The following is a 19,030-nucleotide window of genomic DNA, read 5'->3' as shown; positions in this document are numbered from 1 at the left end:
CCCAGACTTCTAGTCTTCGCAGCTGAGGCCCCGGACACTGTGGAGCAGAGATAAGCCATCTGTACTGTGCCTCGTCTGAGGTCCCGATGCACAGAATCCACGAGCTTAACAAAATGGTTGCTTTAAGCTGCTAGATTTTGGGGTAACTGTTATGCAACAGTATTAACTGGAAGAAGCAAATCTTCAATGGTGGCAGGCTTAAATAGGTCCCCCCAACACATCCCAGTTTCTCAGAAGTTGTTTTGAAAAGACTAGAATTCAAAGCTGGGGGGGCGTGTAAAAGGCACCAGATTTTCTTGCTTTAATACACAGTTCCACAACTGTAATCTTTCAACAAGAAGAACTAGTCTTCACACTCAAGAAGAAAATATCTAAGACTAAATTCTCAGAGGAGAGGAAGTTCTTGAAATACCAAGTATTTGAAAACAGACTAGCCAAGATAGGGAGTTGAACATTTCTGAGCTTGAATCAAGATAAAATATTTAATTAGCCTGTAAACTGACCTCGAGAACATCAGGAGTTTCCAGAAGGGAAGAATTTTCTTGTCACTTCTCTTCTAATACTGCCAAACAGTGGGGGTTGATGTTGGCACAGAAGCAAAGATGGAAAGGTAAGGTTATCAGCACGGCCTCTCTGATTCCCGCCCACAGATTAGACAACACGAACGACGTTGCTCCAAGTCTATTCATCTTCTTCAAAATGCAGAGAGCGCAGAGGATAAGGAGGCTTAGATAATTCCCTACCAGGGGAGCCCAAACAGATCAATCAAAGTGGTTAGTCAGAGACGTGGCAGAAACTTTGAGACCTGTTAAATTTTCTTACTGAAAGTTTTCTTATTTTACACAGACAAATGGGACCAAAAATGCTTGGGCTGGCAGAAGACCAAAAACTTGCCTGTAGCATTCAACACACTTCAATACAGGTATCATCTGATAATATCCTATATATCGAGGACTAGACGATGTGCTAACCACATTAGTTTTGCATGCATTATCTCCTTTAAACTTAATAACATGTAATATTTATTAAGCACTCACTATGCACCGGGTACTATGGTAAGCAATTCTTAAGTATCATCTCATCTCATCCCTATAATATACCCATGGAATAGGTTTTATCGTTACCTCCATTTTACAGATGTTGAAAACACAGGCCCAGGGAAGTTGAGGCGTTTGCATAAGACCACACAGACAACCCAAACGGTCTGATTCCAGAGTCTAGAGCATTAGCCACTGCACTGTCCTGCCAGCCAATCATTTAATCCTAACAACCATTTAGACATGAGATAGTACGGGAGGCTCAGAGATGTTAAGTGACTGTCCCAGGTCACACAGTTAACATGTGGTAGACCTCGGCCTTGTTTCCAAACTGCCTTCAGATCAGGCCCCACTGCTATGACAGCTCCCTAGGCTGTCAGGCAGAGTGGGTTCAGGTTGGACTGAGGTCTGGCGAGTCACGCCATAAACACTTTAGTCTGATTCTGAGCTAAACCAGCTCTTAGTTTATTTGTCTTCTTACGGCACTCTGTCTCTGAGTTTTCAAATTTTTTTCACAATTGAACCATATTTTCCCCTTTTAAAACAAAATCTTCCACAGAATCCCCATATACTTAACAGTTAAAAGTGATATTTTTATTTTATATGTTGAAATTTCTGTCACTTACAATGTCAACAATGAGAACACATCTGAGAGTTAGTGGTTTCTGATGTGTTGAAATTTAAGTATCTGTGTTGTTTTCTCTTATATATTGTAAATATTAAAACGTATTTTAGGAACTGTCCTATATCTTGATTGGGATAGTGGTTACCTAAGTGTGATTACATTTGTCAAAACTCATCCAACTGAACATCTAAAATGGATGCATATTGATGCATTTTATATGCAAATTGCCTCATTAAAGTTGGTAAAAAGCAAAAAATTATATTTATATTTCAAACAAATGTTTGCAGTACCTCTGAAGTAACTAGGCTCTCCCCAGAAAACTATTTGGAAGTCTTGAGAGCAAACATCTCGGTGACTCAGAATGGGGAAGTTGAGAACTATTTCTGTCCTAAGGTTCAAATAAAGACACTGAAGAACTTCAATCTCATTCCAGGAATTTCTATGGCTTAAAAAAAAAAAAACCCACTCAATCCCTGAGAGCCAACAAGAAAAACTTGCTACCCCGTCTATACTCAGTTGCTTTTGAAGCAGACAGAAGAGAAAACCAGGTGGAAGGAAGCTGGGTTTTAGCAAACAATTCACTGTGTTCTCCATATCGTCTCAGTGAGAGACTCAGGAGGAGGATAAACAGAGACGGAGCCTGGGGTGGAGGAGAGAAGAGGCAGTGAGGCCCCGGTTCCCAACACTAACCGCAGCTACAGTGCCCTCCTTGCCTCTCCCTGCCTCACTTTCTCTATAAGAAGAAAGGAGGAGAGAAGAAAAGAAGAGGAACATGAAGTTTAAATCCAAAAAGATGTAAGGAAGGAAAATTAAGGCTAACAGAGGCTGGTTACGAGTTAGTCCATAGTCCTCATCCCTGAGTGGCAGGAAACACCCTTCAAGCATCATCTCATAACCCCATTCAACACAGTCACAACTGCTATGTGTACAGTTTACACACAAACACATAAACAAAACCCTTTTAGATCAAACTTCTTGCCTCGGACACCCATAATCCTACTTCCATGTGAAAGGGATGAGCCTAGCAGGTGGCTGAGTTCTAGTGAGTTCTTATTCTCCTGAATGGGATACAGGATGGTCCTCAAAAGTCTAAGTGTCTTTGGGGGTGAACATGGGGAAGTGGACCAGGGAAATGAAATCCATCTAACCACTGAATTACAGGCATCCATTGCGGCAGGCACTGTGGTAGATACTGGGGATGCAAAATCAATAAAGTGGTCAGAGCTTCAGCATCCCAGAATCTACTTCACCAGTGACCTCCAGATATGACTTTAGCCACAGGACTCTTTTAATAGCATTAGTCCCCAGAAAATTTAGGGACTAAATCACACATCTTTATTTAGAAAAGATTTCTCCAAAAATAACACATGTTCTATAATCACAGCACTTACTGAGCACTCACTCTGCTGTACCAGGCACTGTTCCAAGCACTCTACATGTACTGACTCATTTAATCCTCATAATGGCCCTCATGAGGTAGGTACCACTATGATACTCATTTCATAGATGAGGAAACTGAGGCACAGAAAGGTTTGAGTAATTTGCCCATTGGCACAGCTAATAGTGGCTGAGTTAGGACTTAAATCTAGGCAGTCCAGCTTCATAGTCTGAGCTCTGAACTCCTGTGCCATGCACCCTTAAGAACCGTTAGGAGGTCGGGCTGAAACCATATAAATTGGGGATGAGGAGGATGTTTCAAGTGTTCCCCCAAACAAATTTAATTTCTATTAAAAAATAAATGCTTGAATTGTCTGAAGTGAGGAAAACATGTTCATTTTAAAGACTAGTAGCATTATGTGGGGTTACTCTATCTCCACAGAGGCCAGGATAAGAGAGGTGCAGAGTCATGGAAACAACACGGGCACTGCGGACTCAAAGATCTGAGTTCAAACCCTAATACCACTTCTTACTAGTCTTGTGCCCTTGGACTTGTCCTTTTCCTATGTGAGTATCAGTTTTCTCACCTGTAAAATGGGTAATCACAGTTTCTGTCTTCCAACTCCATCATGAGGGTTACATGAATATGCATGTAAAGACTTTGCTCATGGCCCACAGCAGACACTCAGCGAACAGTACTCATTCATCTCAGAGGAGGACAGTGAAAGAGAGTGGAAGCACATTTCTGGCATCAGACAGTCTGGGTTCAATTTGTCATAGCTCCTCTACTTACTGCTTGTGTGATCCTTGAGCAAGCTACTTAACCTTTCTATGCCTCTATATAAAACATATATGGAGCCCAATTTGTGGGGTGGTTTTGAAAATTAAACGACACATATAAAGTGTTGGAGATTCCTTGATACATTTTATAACTACTCTCAACATACTTAAGGTATCATTATTAATAAACCACCATTAAAATTAATAAAAAAGATTAAACAGATTGAAATTATAAAGATGATTTTCTTATGGAGATGATTATCAACAGTGAGTCTAGTTAAACATTAAAATAGGCACCCAAGAATTGTGTTGAAAATATCTCCTTTAGGATGCTGAAGGTGGTTCAAGCTAGAGGCAGAGGGCTCTAAATCATAGATGCCTCCTCAAGCTCTTTCCCTGAACTGAAGATGAAAGATGGAAGATGGAAGATGGAAAATTCCATCTTTCAAATACTCATCATGGGACTCAAGGTACATTATAAAAAACCCTGGTGACCAACACTGAGTCTGAACGTCCAGAGTGTGCCTTGGCAATTCTTCAAGGTAAGGAGGCAGTGAAGCCCAGGTCACGGTGCTTTCCTCTCTGCAGGAGGCCACACATTATTCTTCCAGCTGATAAATCATCTCAGGACACAGAAGAGAATTAATAGTGAACACAAGACTTCAGTTCAAATTGCTTTTTCCTCATTTGCAGCCCGAAATTTCCCATCTTGTGCAATTCTACTCTCAGACATCATGATATTGACAATTTTGAGATTTCAGTGATAAGAAAGCCACTTAGTCACATATTATGCAACCCAATAATCTTCTTTCCCTTCAACCAAGTGCAGAGTGAACATCATGCAACCACAGTCTCTGGTCACAGTCTCTGACCTTGGGGAGCAGGGAGGAAATATTTTCTGGTTCTAATATTTCCTTTTGTTTCCTTTTCTGTCAGTGCTAGGGGTAAGGTTTCTAATATCACCAAAATCAACTTTCTTTTCTTTTTTTTTAAAGAAAAATATTATTCTCATTGAGGACGTGTTAAGGGGGAGGTAGAAAGCAACATCAAAGTTTTCCCAAATGGGAGTTTGATGTGAAACTGCAGTGGAAACTTTGTGAACCACTGAAGAAAACTGTTGTTTTTTTATCATCTGTCATGCTAGGTGTTAGCCACCGAAATGCTGCAAGTCAGCCAAGTGTGAACAGAAAATCTTTTGAGAAAGGAGCTTGTTTGTGATATCCAGAGGGAATGCTTTAATTGACTTAATTTTCATTTTTCAGCTCTTGTCTGTGTCCACAATTGAGAGGTTAACTATGTTTCAGAGACCAGCCCAGGGGGTGCAGGAATGTAGTCTAAACTCAAAAAACTCCAGGGGTCATTCTAGTTGGGCAAGTGTGTGAAGCAGGCTGACAAGTAGGAAGCACGAGGACAAACTCATACTGTGGGTATCAGCAGCTGCTAACCATCTCCAGCTCATCGTTTCACAAAGATTAAAGGCACCATGTTGCCAGATTTTCCAGTTACTCAAAAGAAATCAGAAATCCGGAGCTTTGTGAAAAATCTCCTGATCTTTTAGTTTTGGCAACCAGTATAAAACTTGTTTAAACACCATGAAAACCAAGCAAAAATATGGCTGGAGACTAGATAGAGGCTTCCAGCAAGCTTTGTAGTGTGCAGCAAGCTTTGGTAAAGTGGAGAGAGCACAGGTTTTGGAATCAACCAGATTCCAACTTTACTATTTACTAGTTGTGTGACCTTGGGCAATTTATTAATTCTGCCTAAGTCTGTTTCCTTACCTGGTTAGTAAAGTCGACATTGCAGGGTAGTTTTGAGGATAAGAAAGAATATATGTAAAATGACTAATACATAGCTGGTGTCAACACATATGGATGTCTACTTTAAGTCATCAACTAAATGTTCATATTGGATGACTCATTTTCATAAAATTCTAGCACTTTGGAGCAATGGAAAATTGACTTCTCAGGTACAGATGAAACTCCTATTTTGGGGTCCTCATGGAGCATCCTCATGGCTAGATACACAAAAGGTTGATGGCTCACTGCTGTTGTAAGCATGAAAGGGACTTGTTCCACAGAACTCTGCCATGAGCCCACTAGCCAAGAAGGAATTGCTGAAAAACTTCAGAGCCTACTTCTTTGGGAGTCGGCAAGTCCACCACCATGGACCCATATTTCCCCTTCTGTGCTACTAGCAAGGATGCTAGATCATATGGCAACCAAGCCCTACATCTGGGTAGGTGGGGAGTGGGGAGAAAGATGGAAAATAATGGAGGGATGGAAGAGTGACTGATTTTTAGCCCCACTCCACATAAAGGTAGCCTAGGCACCATTGAGATGGTCTACCCACCGCACATTAAAGGAAAGGAAGCAATTTAAGTCAGGAAATTTTTTTTTTTTTTTTTCATGATGAGGACCATCAGCCCTGAGCTAACATGCGATGCCAATCCTCCTCTTTTTGCTGAGGAAGATTGGCCCTAGGCTAACATCCAGGCCTGTCTTCCTCGACTTTATATGGGACGCCGCCACAGCATGGTTTGACAATCGGTGCATCAGTGAGCGCCCGGGGTCTGAACCTGCAAATCCCAGGCCGCCAAAGTGGAGCATGCACACTTAACCACTGCACCACAGGGCCAGCCCCAGAACCTTGTTTTTAGCCCTCTTTCTCGTGGTCACGTGACCCTCTGGGTACAGCCCTCTGTCTTTAAGATGGGGTGAGTTCTTCTACTGGACTCTGAGGTCTTTGAGGACACAAACCATGTCTCTTTCATGTTACTCAACACACGCTGGGTTTAATTTCAATGTCTGTGCCACCTTTGCACAGAGATGTTATGAGAAACAAATGAAATTAAGTAGATGGGCTTTGTGAATATAAAGTGCTATATGGATATATCATTATTATTATAAACAATAATAACCTTGCATTAGTGTCCACTGATAATCAATGTGTTAAATATAACCACACTAATTATTACTCACAATTATTATTATTACCAACAATCCACCAAAGCACATGATTCATCATAACATGTTTTCACATGGAATTGATCCAAGAGTAACTAGTCCTCAGAATTACTTAGGGCTTCCTATGGAGGAGGTCAATAACTATGTATTAAAATTACATGGAAAGGGCTGGCCCTGTGGCTTGGTGGTTAAGTGCGTGCACTGCGATGCTGGCGGCCCGGGTTTGGATCCCGGGTGCGCATCGAGGCACCACTTCTCCGTTCATCCTGAGGCCGAGTCCCACATGCAGCAACTAGAAGGATGTGCAGCTACGACACACAACTATCCACTGGGGCTTTGGGGGGAAAAAATAAAATAAATAAAATCTTTAAAATTACATGGAAAAATGGAATTAAAGGTGATTGGAGCAAGATCCTAGCACTGTGGGGAATACTTTGGCTTTTGCCGATGAGGACAAGTCCTCTGCCATTTATAGGACCGCTGCCCAGGGCCACGGCATCACGAGCTTAGCTCTGCTTCATGGAGAACATCCAGCGTGCCCAGGGGATAGAGCATATGCTCCAGGAAACTTAATACAAGTCTTTAGTTCACAAGGGCTGTTGCCTTTTGTGTCCCTGAGAAGTGTTAATTTATCCCACTTGGATATAATGTTTAGTTCCAGGAGTTAGTGAACACATCAGTACTCACTAGAAGGCAGGAGGAAATTATTTCCACTCTCATTGGAAAATGAAATACGTTCTAAATTATCATTACACTGAACTACACCACATACTGTCACCATTATATGGCCAGGAGTGGGTGCAGGGGGGATTTTAAAAAATGGGTATGATTCTAAATTAGGTAAATTAAATAGAGGTCTGAAACTCTCAGTTTGCAATGTTTTTCCAAGCTACGAGTTTTCTTTTTGCTGCTTTGTGAAAGCTACAACCACGGCCATTAAAAATGTAGTGAAAATTTCACCCAATAAAAACACGATCCCATGTCCATATTCTGAGAAGAAACAAAAGCACCCTCTCTGTCTTCTCAGTCCTTGGACATACATCCCCAACCCTGCTGGTCTGCAAAGAGCAACAATCTGATGCTGTGCATCTCAGAACAACTGATTTCCAATATTTCAAAGGTATACAGATTTATCCTCATTGATTCTTAATACTAGGAACAGCACAGAAGGTCAGATTGTAGGTCTTTTTGAGTCTAAAAAATCAGGCTTACATTTCTACGATCCACTTTAGATGTCAAATGTTCTCTTCCATTGCTAACAGGCTACAGCCAATTAAAAGAGCAAACAGTTCCTCTCCATACAGGAAGGCCATCTGAAGGTAGTTCTAACATTGTAGTAGTAACCTGAGTCATAAACTAGGGCACCACAGGGCCCTTTCCCTGCTGGAATTTCATTACAAAAAGCACAGGCCAGCAATCACAAGTAATAAAAAAGAAACGTCAATCTCTAGTTACATCTCCCCCAAAAATATTGAAGCTATAAAATTAATAGCCTACAGTAACATTTTTACAAACCCCCTTTCCTCTTCTCCCAACCCAGACAAATTCTCTAGCACATCAAAGATATTTTGGAATCATGCTAGCTATTTACATTTACCCTTAAAATAATTAAAATTAGATAATTAAAATTTTCAGCTCCTCAGTTACACAATCCACCTTTCAAGTGCTCAAGAGCCACATGTGACTAGTGACTACCTTATTGGACAGCACAGATAGAGGACATTTCCATCATTGCAGGGAGTTCTATTGGGTGATGCTGATCAAGACAGCCTCTCTTTTGCCAAACTTTAAAATTCTCTCTGGATAAACACCCAGTGGCAGGATAGCTGGATCATATGGTATTTCTATTTTTAATTTTTTGAGAAATCTCCGCACTGTTTTCCATACTGGCTGCACCAGTTTGCATTCCCACCAGCAGTATATGAGGGTTCTCTTTTCTCCACATCCTCTCCAACACTTGTTATTTCTTGTCGTTCTCATTACAGCCATTCTGACAGGTGTGAGGTGATATCTCACTGTAGTTTTGATTTGCATTTCCCTAATAATTAGTGATGCTGAACAACTTTTCAAGTGCCTGTTGGTCATCTGTATATCTTCTTTGGAAAAATATCTGTTCATGTCCTCTGCCCACTTTTTGATTGGGTTGTTCATTTTTTTGTTGTTGAGTTGTATGAGTTCTTTATAAATTTTGGAAATTTAACCGCTTGTTGGATATATGATTTCCAATCAACAATTCAAAGAGATTTATGCATCCTCATATTCATCATAGCATTATTCACAATGGCCAAGATGTGGAAGCAACCTAGGTACCCATCAAGGGATGAATGGACAAAGAAGATATGGTACATATACACAATGGAATACTACTCAGCCATAAGAAACGATGAAATCCAGCCATTTGTGACAACATGGATGGACCTTGAGGGTATTATGCCAAGCGAAATAAGTTAGAGGGAGAAAGTCAAATACCATATGATCTCAGTCATAAGTAGAAGAAAAAAACAACAACGAACAATCACATAGAGACAGAGATTGGATTGGTAGTTACCAGAGGGGAAGGGGGGAAGGAGGAGCGAGAAAGGAATGATTAGGCACATGTGTGTGGTGATGGATTGTAATTAGTCTTTGGGTGGGGAACATGATGTAATCCATACAGAAATTGAAATATGATGTACACCTGAAATTTATATAATGTTATAAACCAATGTTACTGCAATTAAAAAAAAGATACATTCAATAAATATTTCTCATATACCTACAAGAAAACCCCACATTTTCCCATTTTGATAATAAATAGAGCCATGAAGAATACAATCAAAATGCTTACTAATTGTGTATCAATTTTCTGATATCTAATAAAAGAGAATGAATAAAAAAAAAGACAAAATTGTGCCATTTGTGACAACACGGATGGATCTTGATGGTATTACGTTAAGCCAAATAAGCAGATAGAGAAAGATAAATACCCTATGATTTCACTCATACCTGGAAGATAAATAAACATATAGATAAGCAGAACAGATTAGTGGTTACCAGAAGAGGAAGGGGTGAGGGGGGCAAAAGCGGTAAAGGGGCACATATGCATGGTGATGGATAAAAACTAGACTATTGGTGGTCAACATGATGTAGTCTATGCAGAAATTGAAATATAATAATGTACACCTGAAATTTACACAGTTATAAGCCAATATGAACTCAATAAAAAAAAAATCTCTCTGAAAGATAAGTTCACCATGCTTTTCTCTCTCTCACCCAGACACCCCCAACAATCTCCTCAGTATGCAAATCAGCTTAGCCTCTCAGTTTATTTTTTTTTTCAATTAGTCAATCACCAGATTCCCCACAACAAAAACACCCAGGGTACTGACACAGCACATGTGAATTCTCTTCTGCAAGCCTTTCTCTCAATTCTGTAATTGTGTACATAGAAACCTCTCTGTAAATCCATATATGTTCTAGGGGTAGATACAGGAAAATGCACACATCAATAAATCTTGTCCCAGTGCACTGTTCCTGTTTGCTAGCCTTCACTGAACAAAGACAGTAGTAGCTACATGGTCTAAATAGACTGTTAGGTGCTTCTAACATCTAGCATAGGTGTGCTTCTAATTTGCAGCACAGGACTGCTCTCTGAACTTGTACTGAAAAGCAGGTGTTAGCACTAAATAAATGTGCACTACTTGATGAGAGGGTGAAGGATTCTCCAAGTTACTGTGAGTTGTCAGAAGTTTTATGTGCTGGTCATTTACCTCTTGTTCTCATATGCATTATATACCCTTTCCCTGCAAACCTTGCCAACTGGCTTCCAGCAAGGTTTGGTCAAAGGAAGGCACAAAGAGAGCAACAGGAAGGGAGTTGCCAGGGTATCCTCGTCTCCCTCTCAGGCAGCATTTCCAGCACTATCTGCATCTCCTCTATCTTTCTGGCTGCCACCAGATAGGCCCTCCTTCCACGGATCCAGCTTCAGCTGGGTGGCCCAGCTATTTGGTTCTGGTACTGTTACCGCCTTCTTTTGTCCCTGTTATCCAGTGGTGTGCTGGTAAATGTTTAACAACTGGCTCTCTGAGGGGGGAAATGCCCTGATTTGAAATGTTTGCCAATATCTGTGGTGTAAATACCCATGCCCAGGCTTGCAAATTCCTGAATATTTAGCAATCACCTCTCATTAGCCTATACAAACTGGCTTCAGCACACTACTGCTCCTCCCAAAGCAAAATAGCAGGTTCCTGTTTTTGTTTTGTTTTGTTTTGTTTTGCTGAGGAAGATTCTCCCTGAGCTAACATCTGTGCCAGTCTTCCTCTATTTTGTATGTGGGTCACTGCCACAGTGACCGCTGTGAGTGGTAGAGGTCTGCGCCCAGGAACTGAACCTGGTCTACCGAAGCCGACTGTGCCGAACTTAACCACTAGGCCACAGGGCCGGCCCCAGCAGGCTCCTGTTGTTAATCTTTGGGTTCTCTCACAGTCCCTACTTAGTTTCTCAGCATTTCCAACTCCTTTGTTACTAGTTACCTGAATTAAATCCTTTCTGTTAGCTACCTGGTATGGGCTATATTTTCCCAATTGTATCCTGAATGTATATTGTTAAGAGTATAAAATTTATTACAGAAGTGCTTTCCAAAGTGCCAGAATATAAATCAGCCATATCACTAAGCATGTTGGAAGTTCAGCTGACATTATTGTTTTTAAAGAGTAAGACTTTCTGGATGAAAGAAGCAGTGAAATCAATTTACAGTGTGGTACACTGTACACTGGTAACAAAAAGTCTGTGGACTGGTAGCTGTGTGCAAACCACACTCTGAGTAACACTGTAATGGGGCACTTTGGAAAAGTAAGTTGGCAATATTATCAAAAACCCCCAAAGTGTCCTATCCTTTGTCCCACTAGTTCCACTTTGACAGAATCTCTCCCAGGAACTCACCCAAAAACAAGGGTAAAGCCTTATACACAAAGATGTTCACTGCAGCACTATTTAATATAGGGTATTTCTGGAAGCAACTTCAAAGTGAAAAAAATCCATTTGATGGGATATTATGCAGCTTTAAAAATTATACTTATGAATATTATAGCAATATGGAAAAAATATAGTAATATGTCAGTAATAAAGTCAGGAAAGAAAACTTTACACATATGACAAGAATTACATAAAAATATGAATGCCAGGAGGAAAAGACCGAAAAGAAATGTGTACAAATAATAGTTGAAGTATGTAAAGGGGGTATTAGGAGATGAATTCCTTTCCTCTAATATTCAGAGTGACTTTTTTCTAGTGTTGCCATTCCACTTAGTTTTGTTAAATAAAAAACAATAAAACCCACCATTAAAGTCATTGTCTAAATGACAATATTTAGAAGGAAAAGAAGACATTACACATTAAGATACCTTTCAATGCTACTTTTATGTTTATAATATAAGTGCTGGGTAAGCCTGAAGTTAAATTAAGATTCCCAACCTACCCATCTGCCATTCACTCCCCCACACATGTTGCCTCCTCACTTGAATTTCATCTGCTCACCAATCTCTATTATCACATATGTAAGAATAAGCAAAATGCTGCCTCTAGCGTCTTTTGAGCCTTCCTTCTGCTGTGGGGTGGAAGACGTTATTCCCTAGAGGAGCATCTTCCAGCTATTTGCAGACAGGCGGGAGAAGCATTGAAGGCTTGAAGAGTTTGTCTACAGGGATTCAAAGCAGGTAGCTGTCTACTCTTGCTCTACTCAGCACAGCTTCAAATCCCTCATTCAAATTCCACTGAGTACCTGGTTCCCTTAGAGATGATAACTGCCTCCTCTGCTGCACACCCCACCTCCCCATCCCGCCATTCACCTCAGACCAGAGCTCTAAAAACATTGCTCACTTAGACCAGGTCCCTAGTAGTAAAAAACAAAAACTTAAAAACCAGTCCTCATCCAATTTTTTTCAACTTTTAAATAAACAAAACTCATCTGCAGAATTCAACATGCAACATTGCCACACAAACCACTGAAGACTACACCGGTGCCCACCAAAAGTATAAAATAGCAATGAAGAGCTCAGGCTTGGGGCTCCATTGTCTGGGTGCAGATACTAGATTTTCCACTTACAAGGTAGATGATCTTGGGCAAATCCTTAACCTCTCTGTCTCTGTTTCTTCATCTGTCTCTGTGCCCTCATAGGATTGTTGTGAGGACTAAACTAGTTATTTTACATAAAGCACTTAGAACAGTGCCTGACACTTGATAAGCAAGCACTCAATAAAGTTTAGCTAATATTAAGTTCTCACTCCAAAAAATAAATGTTGCGTGATGTGGCCCCTGTAAGGCAGTCCTCCCTGCCCTTCCCCAGGGGCCACTCTATCCATAACAGCATACAAACTAAGGGTAAATGTCAAAACATCCACAGCATTAAAACAGCCACATCAAAGCATCATGATACAAGCAGAATCGTGATCATATTCATTTCTAGAATTTTCTATCTCATCAAAATAAACTACCTAAAGATGGGAAATGCCAAAACATTTTTGAACCAATCCTCCAGCCATGCTTCTGTCCATTTCCTTGGACAAGCCTACCTCAAACCACTGCCCGTGGGACTGCATTTTGAGGATGACACAGGGGTCTGGTTTGGAAAGAGCATCTCTGTCGGAAATGCCTTTGCACGCCACACGCAGCTCAACTTTGGTGAGGCAGGGGCTGTTAAAGATTCCCAGCGTATTGGCAGCCGACTCATAAATGTTGCTCATCTTCTTCATTCTGTTTTAGGCAAAAAAAAGAAGAGGAAAAAAGACATACAAATCACCATAATATTTGTCAGTGGAGAAAACCTCCCCAATCACCCTTCAGGAAATTGTTCAAAACACGGCTTCAAATATGGAATGTATTTCTTATCTCACTTTCCACCCCGGTAGCACAGTTCCAGCAAAACAAACAAACAAACAAAACCAAAACAACAACAACGAAACCCAACAGGTGCTGGTGCACTTGACTAAGAACACTATTTTCCTATATAATTTGCATATATTTGCATAGTATAATTTTTAGTCTGTGAAATAAAATTAATGAATTAGTGCAATAGACTGCAAACTGTAATCCAGTGCTACATTAAGTGCATGGCTGCTGTGAAATTTTACAGATTTGTTGGTTAATCAATTTAATCACATCCCAAGTTTTTAAGACTTTCTAAAAATCCAGCTCTCCTTTTCCTTCTATGTGATGGCTCAGAGAAATATATTGTCCTACCTGAAGACATAATCTAGGTTTCCTGTCCCTAAACTCTGGCCCCAGCTTCTCAAGATGCAGTCAGCAAGCCACCTCCAAGAGAGAGGCCCAGAATCTGATTTCCTGCCCCAGTGGAGTGTATAACTCCATTCTCACCTTTCCCTTCCTGCTCCCACCCGCCATATCAGAATCCAGAATCACAATGAGGAGAGTAAGGGGGAGACTGTGCGAGAGGAAAAGCACAAAGCCTCTGATTCTGAACTCATGGAAAAGGCAGCCACAAATAAGCACTTCCTTCCCATCTCCACATGATAACCTTCACAGTAACACTTGGCATCGTGGAGGGTCTAGGCCACAGGGATCCCCCAGAGGCCACCAATACTCTCCTCCTTCTCTGAGGAGGACTGGCCCTTTAAGGACATTGGGAGATTCTCTCTGCAGTGAAATTCAAATTCCTTCTCATGGACTTCTGTTTCCTTGTAGATTCCTTAGGAAAAATGGCAATGGCTTCCTCAACCTCCCACAGCATTGGTGACCTACAGTGGAATTTCTTCATCTATAAAATGAGGAAAGTCCCTCCCTCTTCCTTCCCTTCCTCCACAAATATTCAGTGAGTTTCCCCTTGGTACCCAGCACCATACTAGGTTCAAGTACACCGCGCCACCTCTTTCACGAGGTGATGGCTGTGCCTCAGCGTTACATACACACACACACACACACACACACACACACTCTTACACACATCAGCTGGTCTCTCCAAACTTAACTGCTAGCTCCATGCCAAAGCCAAGCATTTTCCAACCTGACAATGCCCCTCCCTCATGGCAAATGTCACTGGAATTTTCTCTCCCAGAGCTGTCTCACAAGGCTCTCCACGCTTGCTCTCCATTCTTCTTCCTCTTTCTCTCTATCTCTTTCTTTCTTTTCTCCTTCCTTCCTTCCTATTTCCTTCCTTTCTTTCACATTCCAACTCTCTAGTGCCCTATTTATCTAATTATTGTGAACATATGTTTTTCCCTATATATGCTCGATGGAAATTGCCCTGAATGGCAGAAACTTATGTCCTAGAAGAGGAGTAGACAAACTATGGCCTGTGTGCCAAATCTGGCTCGCCACCCGTTTTGGTAAATAAAGTTTTATTGGAACATAGTCACGCTCATTCCTTTACCTATTGTGTGTGGTTGCTTTTACTACAGTTGCAGAGTTGAGTAGTTGCAACAGAGACTGCATGGCCTGCAAAGCCTAAAATATTTACTATCTGTCCCTTTTCAGAAAATGTTTTCCAATCTCTTTTCTAAAATATCAGCTAAGGGGGGGTTGCAGTTGGGGAGGAGTTGCAATTCTCTTTCAGTATGCATTTTGAATTAGTTTGAGGATGAGAGTTGCTCTATCTTCTACCATACTGAACATTAATAGGGACTTTGGGGCATTTGTTTTTTTACATATGAGAAAATTCAAGCTCAGAGAGGATTGGCACCTTGCCCATGTCACACAATTATTCTGATGGCAGAGCTGGGACTGGAATGTCAGTTTTCTATCTCCTAGCCCAATGTTATTTTTACCACATGTAACACCCTTAGCTGGAGAATTGTTTGAATCTACCAAGGAACAGTGGATAAGACAATACCCTTGATTTATTTCAACCTCCATATAGAATCATACTTTCTCTCTATTTTTAAATAAATTTTATTCATATATATAAAAAATGCACAAGTCACAAATGCACAATTAATAAATTATTGTTCCTCTATTTTTACAGGTAGTGAGCACACCAGTTATTAGAACAACATAGAAGACAGCGTATATGAAATGCAATTTATAAAAAAGTGAATGGAGAGAAGGAATAGACTAGTGAGAAGATGGCTTTGTGTTCACACAGTGTTGGAAGTATGTTGTGAACTCTTTATCAACTTTGTGATAAGGACAGCTTATTCTTCAATCAATGTCTTCCTGAATTCTGCTTACCCCAATGCATTAACCAGCTCCTTGGAATTCACATTGCTCTTCTGTAGTTCTGAGTGGCCTCTCCTATCTCTGGGAGGCATTGCTATCTCTTCTAACTGCCCCTATCCTTATAGGCTCACGCCCACATCCATCCCCTTTTTTTTTTTTTTATCTTAAAGATTTTACTTATTTAGAGTAGTTTTAGGTTCACAGAAAAATCGAGAAGGTTCAGAGATATCCCATATGCACCCTTCCCCCACACTTGCACAGCCTCCCCTATTATCAACATCCCCCACCAGAGTGGTACATTGTTACAATTGATGAACCTACATTGACACATCATTATTATCCAAAGTCCATAGTTGACATTAGGGTTCACTCTTGGTGCTGTACATTCTATGGGTTTGCACAAACGTATAATGACATGTATCCACCATTATAGTATTATACAGAGTAGTTTCACTGCCCTAAAAATCCTCTGTGCTCTGCCTATTCATCCCTCCCTCCCTCTTAGCCCCTAGCAACAACTGATCTTTTTACTGTCTCCACAGTTTTGCCTTTTCCAGAATGTCATATAGTTGGGATCACACAGATGTACCTTTTCAGGTCGGTTTCTTTCATCCATCCACTTTCTAGAACCACTGCCTCCTTTCTATAGAACACAAGCTTTTTCAATAGAATGGGACATCTTCTCTAATGCCTAGTGTTAATTGTGAGGTGTAATAGAAAAAAAAGACTCTATCAAGGAGACACGTAGTTCCTTCCAGGTTCAAATCTTGGCTCCTCCACTAATCATGTGATCTTGAGCAGGGTCACATGCTCATACTAAATACCTACCTCAAACAGTTGCTTCGATGGGCAGATTAAATAATATATGTAAAGTGATTAGCACAATGCCAGGTATATAGTAGATGCTCCAAAAATGGAGCTATTATTATTGTAATCTGACTGCTCTCAAGATTAAATCATTCATTCTCCCACTGCCAACTGGAACTCTCTTAGAATTCCTGCTACTATAGTACTTTAAGATCAAAGTTCTACTAGACCCCTTTAAAGGCATTCTGTCTTTGCAGCCCACAGAGTCTGGGCATACCACCCTCTACCTAAGAACACACAGCCACCTTTCAAATCAGTAGTTTGTCTGAGGATTCATACACATTAGCTGATTATTCTCACACGTTCACAAGGCAGATAGTAAAACAATGGTGACAATCTAATCACATGTGCCAAAAGCTGTCCAAAGTAACTTAAAATTATTAAGAAGGATTTTGAAATATGGATTTACACACATAGTCATTAATAGTATATCCTATACTATACATGTATGTAGTATTCTGAGTTATTTATTAGTTGATAGTAAATTTAAATAGTTTATAAACAAACAAATAAATGAACTGGGGCACATGTTCAGAATTTTTTTTTTTAACCAATGGGGTATATGATCCAGAAATTTTATGGATCATTCCTTTAGGCAATAGGAAACACTTGGAGGATTTAGAGCTGGGAAAATGGACATGATCAAATAAGCATTTGATAAAGATAAATCTGGTACCAATATGATGTTTGGACTAGAGGAAAGAAAAAGGTTTGTGATTGTCTAAGGCTGTTATGCTGGTTATTATCTATTCCTCTCTTGCCCACTGATTCTCCTCCCTTCTTCTCCTGCTCAGAGACCTAACAGGCTAACCTCTTTTGACTGCCAGCTCATTGTTGGCTAGTTTCCTGTTGCTGTAGTCTGAATGTTTGTGTCCCTTCAAAATTCATGTTAAAATCCTAGTCCCTAAAGGTGTTGGTATTAGGAGGTGGGGCCTTTGGGAGGTGATTAGGATATGAGGGTGGAACTCTCATGAATGGGATTAGTGCTTTTGTAAAAGAGATCCCACAGAGCTCCCTAGACCCTTCCACCATGTGAAGATACAATGAGAAGTCTACGACCCAGAAGAGGGCCCTCACCCAACCATGCCGGCACCCTGATCTTGGACTTCCAGCCTCCAGAACTGTGAGAAATAAATTTCTGTTGTTTATAAGCCACCCAGTCTGTGATATTTTGTTATAGCAGTCCGAATGGACTAAGACATCTATTGGGTTTGACTAAAGGAATGCAGATCCAGGGAAGAGAGGAGAGAGAGAACAGCATAGTTCTTCCCAACACCTCCTCTGATCCTTAGAGGTGGCCAAGTCACTACATGACCTGGGTCCTGTCAGGCAACTCTGTCCAAGGCTCCAGCTATCACTATGCTTTGGTAATACTGTTTCCTCCTTTTGCTCCTTCAGCCTCTTCTGCAAGTCTTAAGTTGGGCATCCAAGAGGCAGAAACTGAAACAGGGATTCAGACGCACTTGATCAACTGAGCAGAGGACAGAAAGGAAGTGAAGTAAGCATGGAGCAAGTAAGTAAGTGGTCTCAGTAGGAGTCCAGCTTCAGCACGGTTCCAAGGGGGGTTCTAGAGCATGAACTGTACAATGGGTTGGTCCCACCTTAAGGAAAGAAGTCCACCCTCTTATAGCCCCATGTCAGTCAGTCATGCTAGGGTTGGGGAGGCATAACCTCTTAGATTTTTTCCCTCCCCACCATTGGCTGAGAGCTATTAGGCAATTCTCCAGAAAAGGGGCAACTGTAAGCCATTAGCAGCCAAGACTCACAGCCATTGGGGGAAGGATGCACTAACTTGATAAAGGGAATCTGGGCAGACTATCAATAGGGTCTATTTAACCACAGTAGTTAGTCTCTGACAGCCTCCCTGTCAGTTCCCTTAACTCTGCCCATGTCACTGTAAATGAGCCCTCCATTAAAATCTGTTGAATCCACAGAGATGATTCTGTTTCCTGCCTGGAAGAGAACTGAACTAGAGCAATACAGCTGGAAGAAAAATCAGCATTGGTGTGGCTGACAGCTGCTAAGATGACCCCTTCCTGGTATTTATACCCTTGTTTAACCCTCTCTCCTGAGGTGGGGTGGTGCCTGTAAATTGCATTTAATCAATAAAATATATCAAAAGCAATGGGATGTCAATTCTACAATTACAATGCATAAGACAGTAACATCATCTTGCTAAGAGACTTTCTCCCTTGCTGGCTTTCATAAAATAGCCATGTTGGAGAGGCAATGA

General features: G+C 40.9%; 1 protein-coding gene across 1 annotated transcript in view; it reads right to left on the bottom strand.

Moving 5' to 3' along the window:
* CPNE4 (copine 4) overlaps positions 1 to 19,030 on the bottom strand; it is a 467,697-nt gene that overhangs the window by 332,045 nt on the left and 116,622 nt on the right. Inside the window, exon 2 of the mRNA XM_087430567.1 lies at positions 13,332 to 13,512. Coding sequence (XP_087286693.1) covers positions 13,332 to 13,511 — 180 coding nt within the window. The 5' untranslated portion in view covers position 13,512. The remainder of the gene's footprint in view (positions 1 to 13,331; positions 13,513 to 19,030) is intronic.

The sequence above is a fragment of the Ceratotherium simum genome, chromosome 5 (genome assembly GCF_057802395.1).
Source record: "Ceratotherium simum simum isolate JZ-2026a chromosome 5, ASM5780239v1, whole genome shotgun sequence".
NCBI classification, from domain to species: domain Eukaryota; kingdom Metazoa; phylum Chordata; class Mammalia; order Perissodactyla; family Rhinocerotidae; genus Ceratotherium; species Ceratotherium simum.
This window is presented reverse-complemented; position numbering and strand designations above follow the sequence as displayed.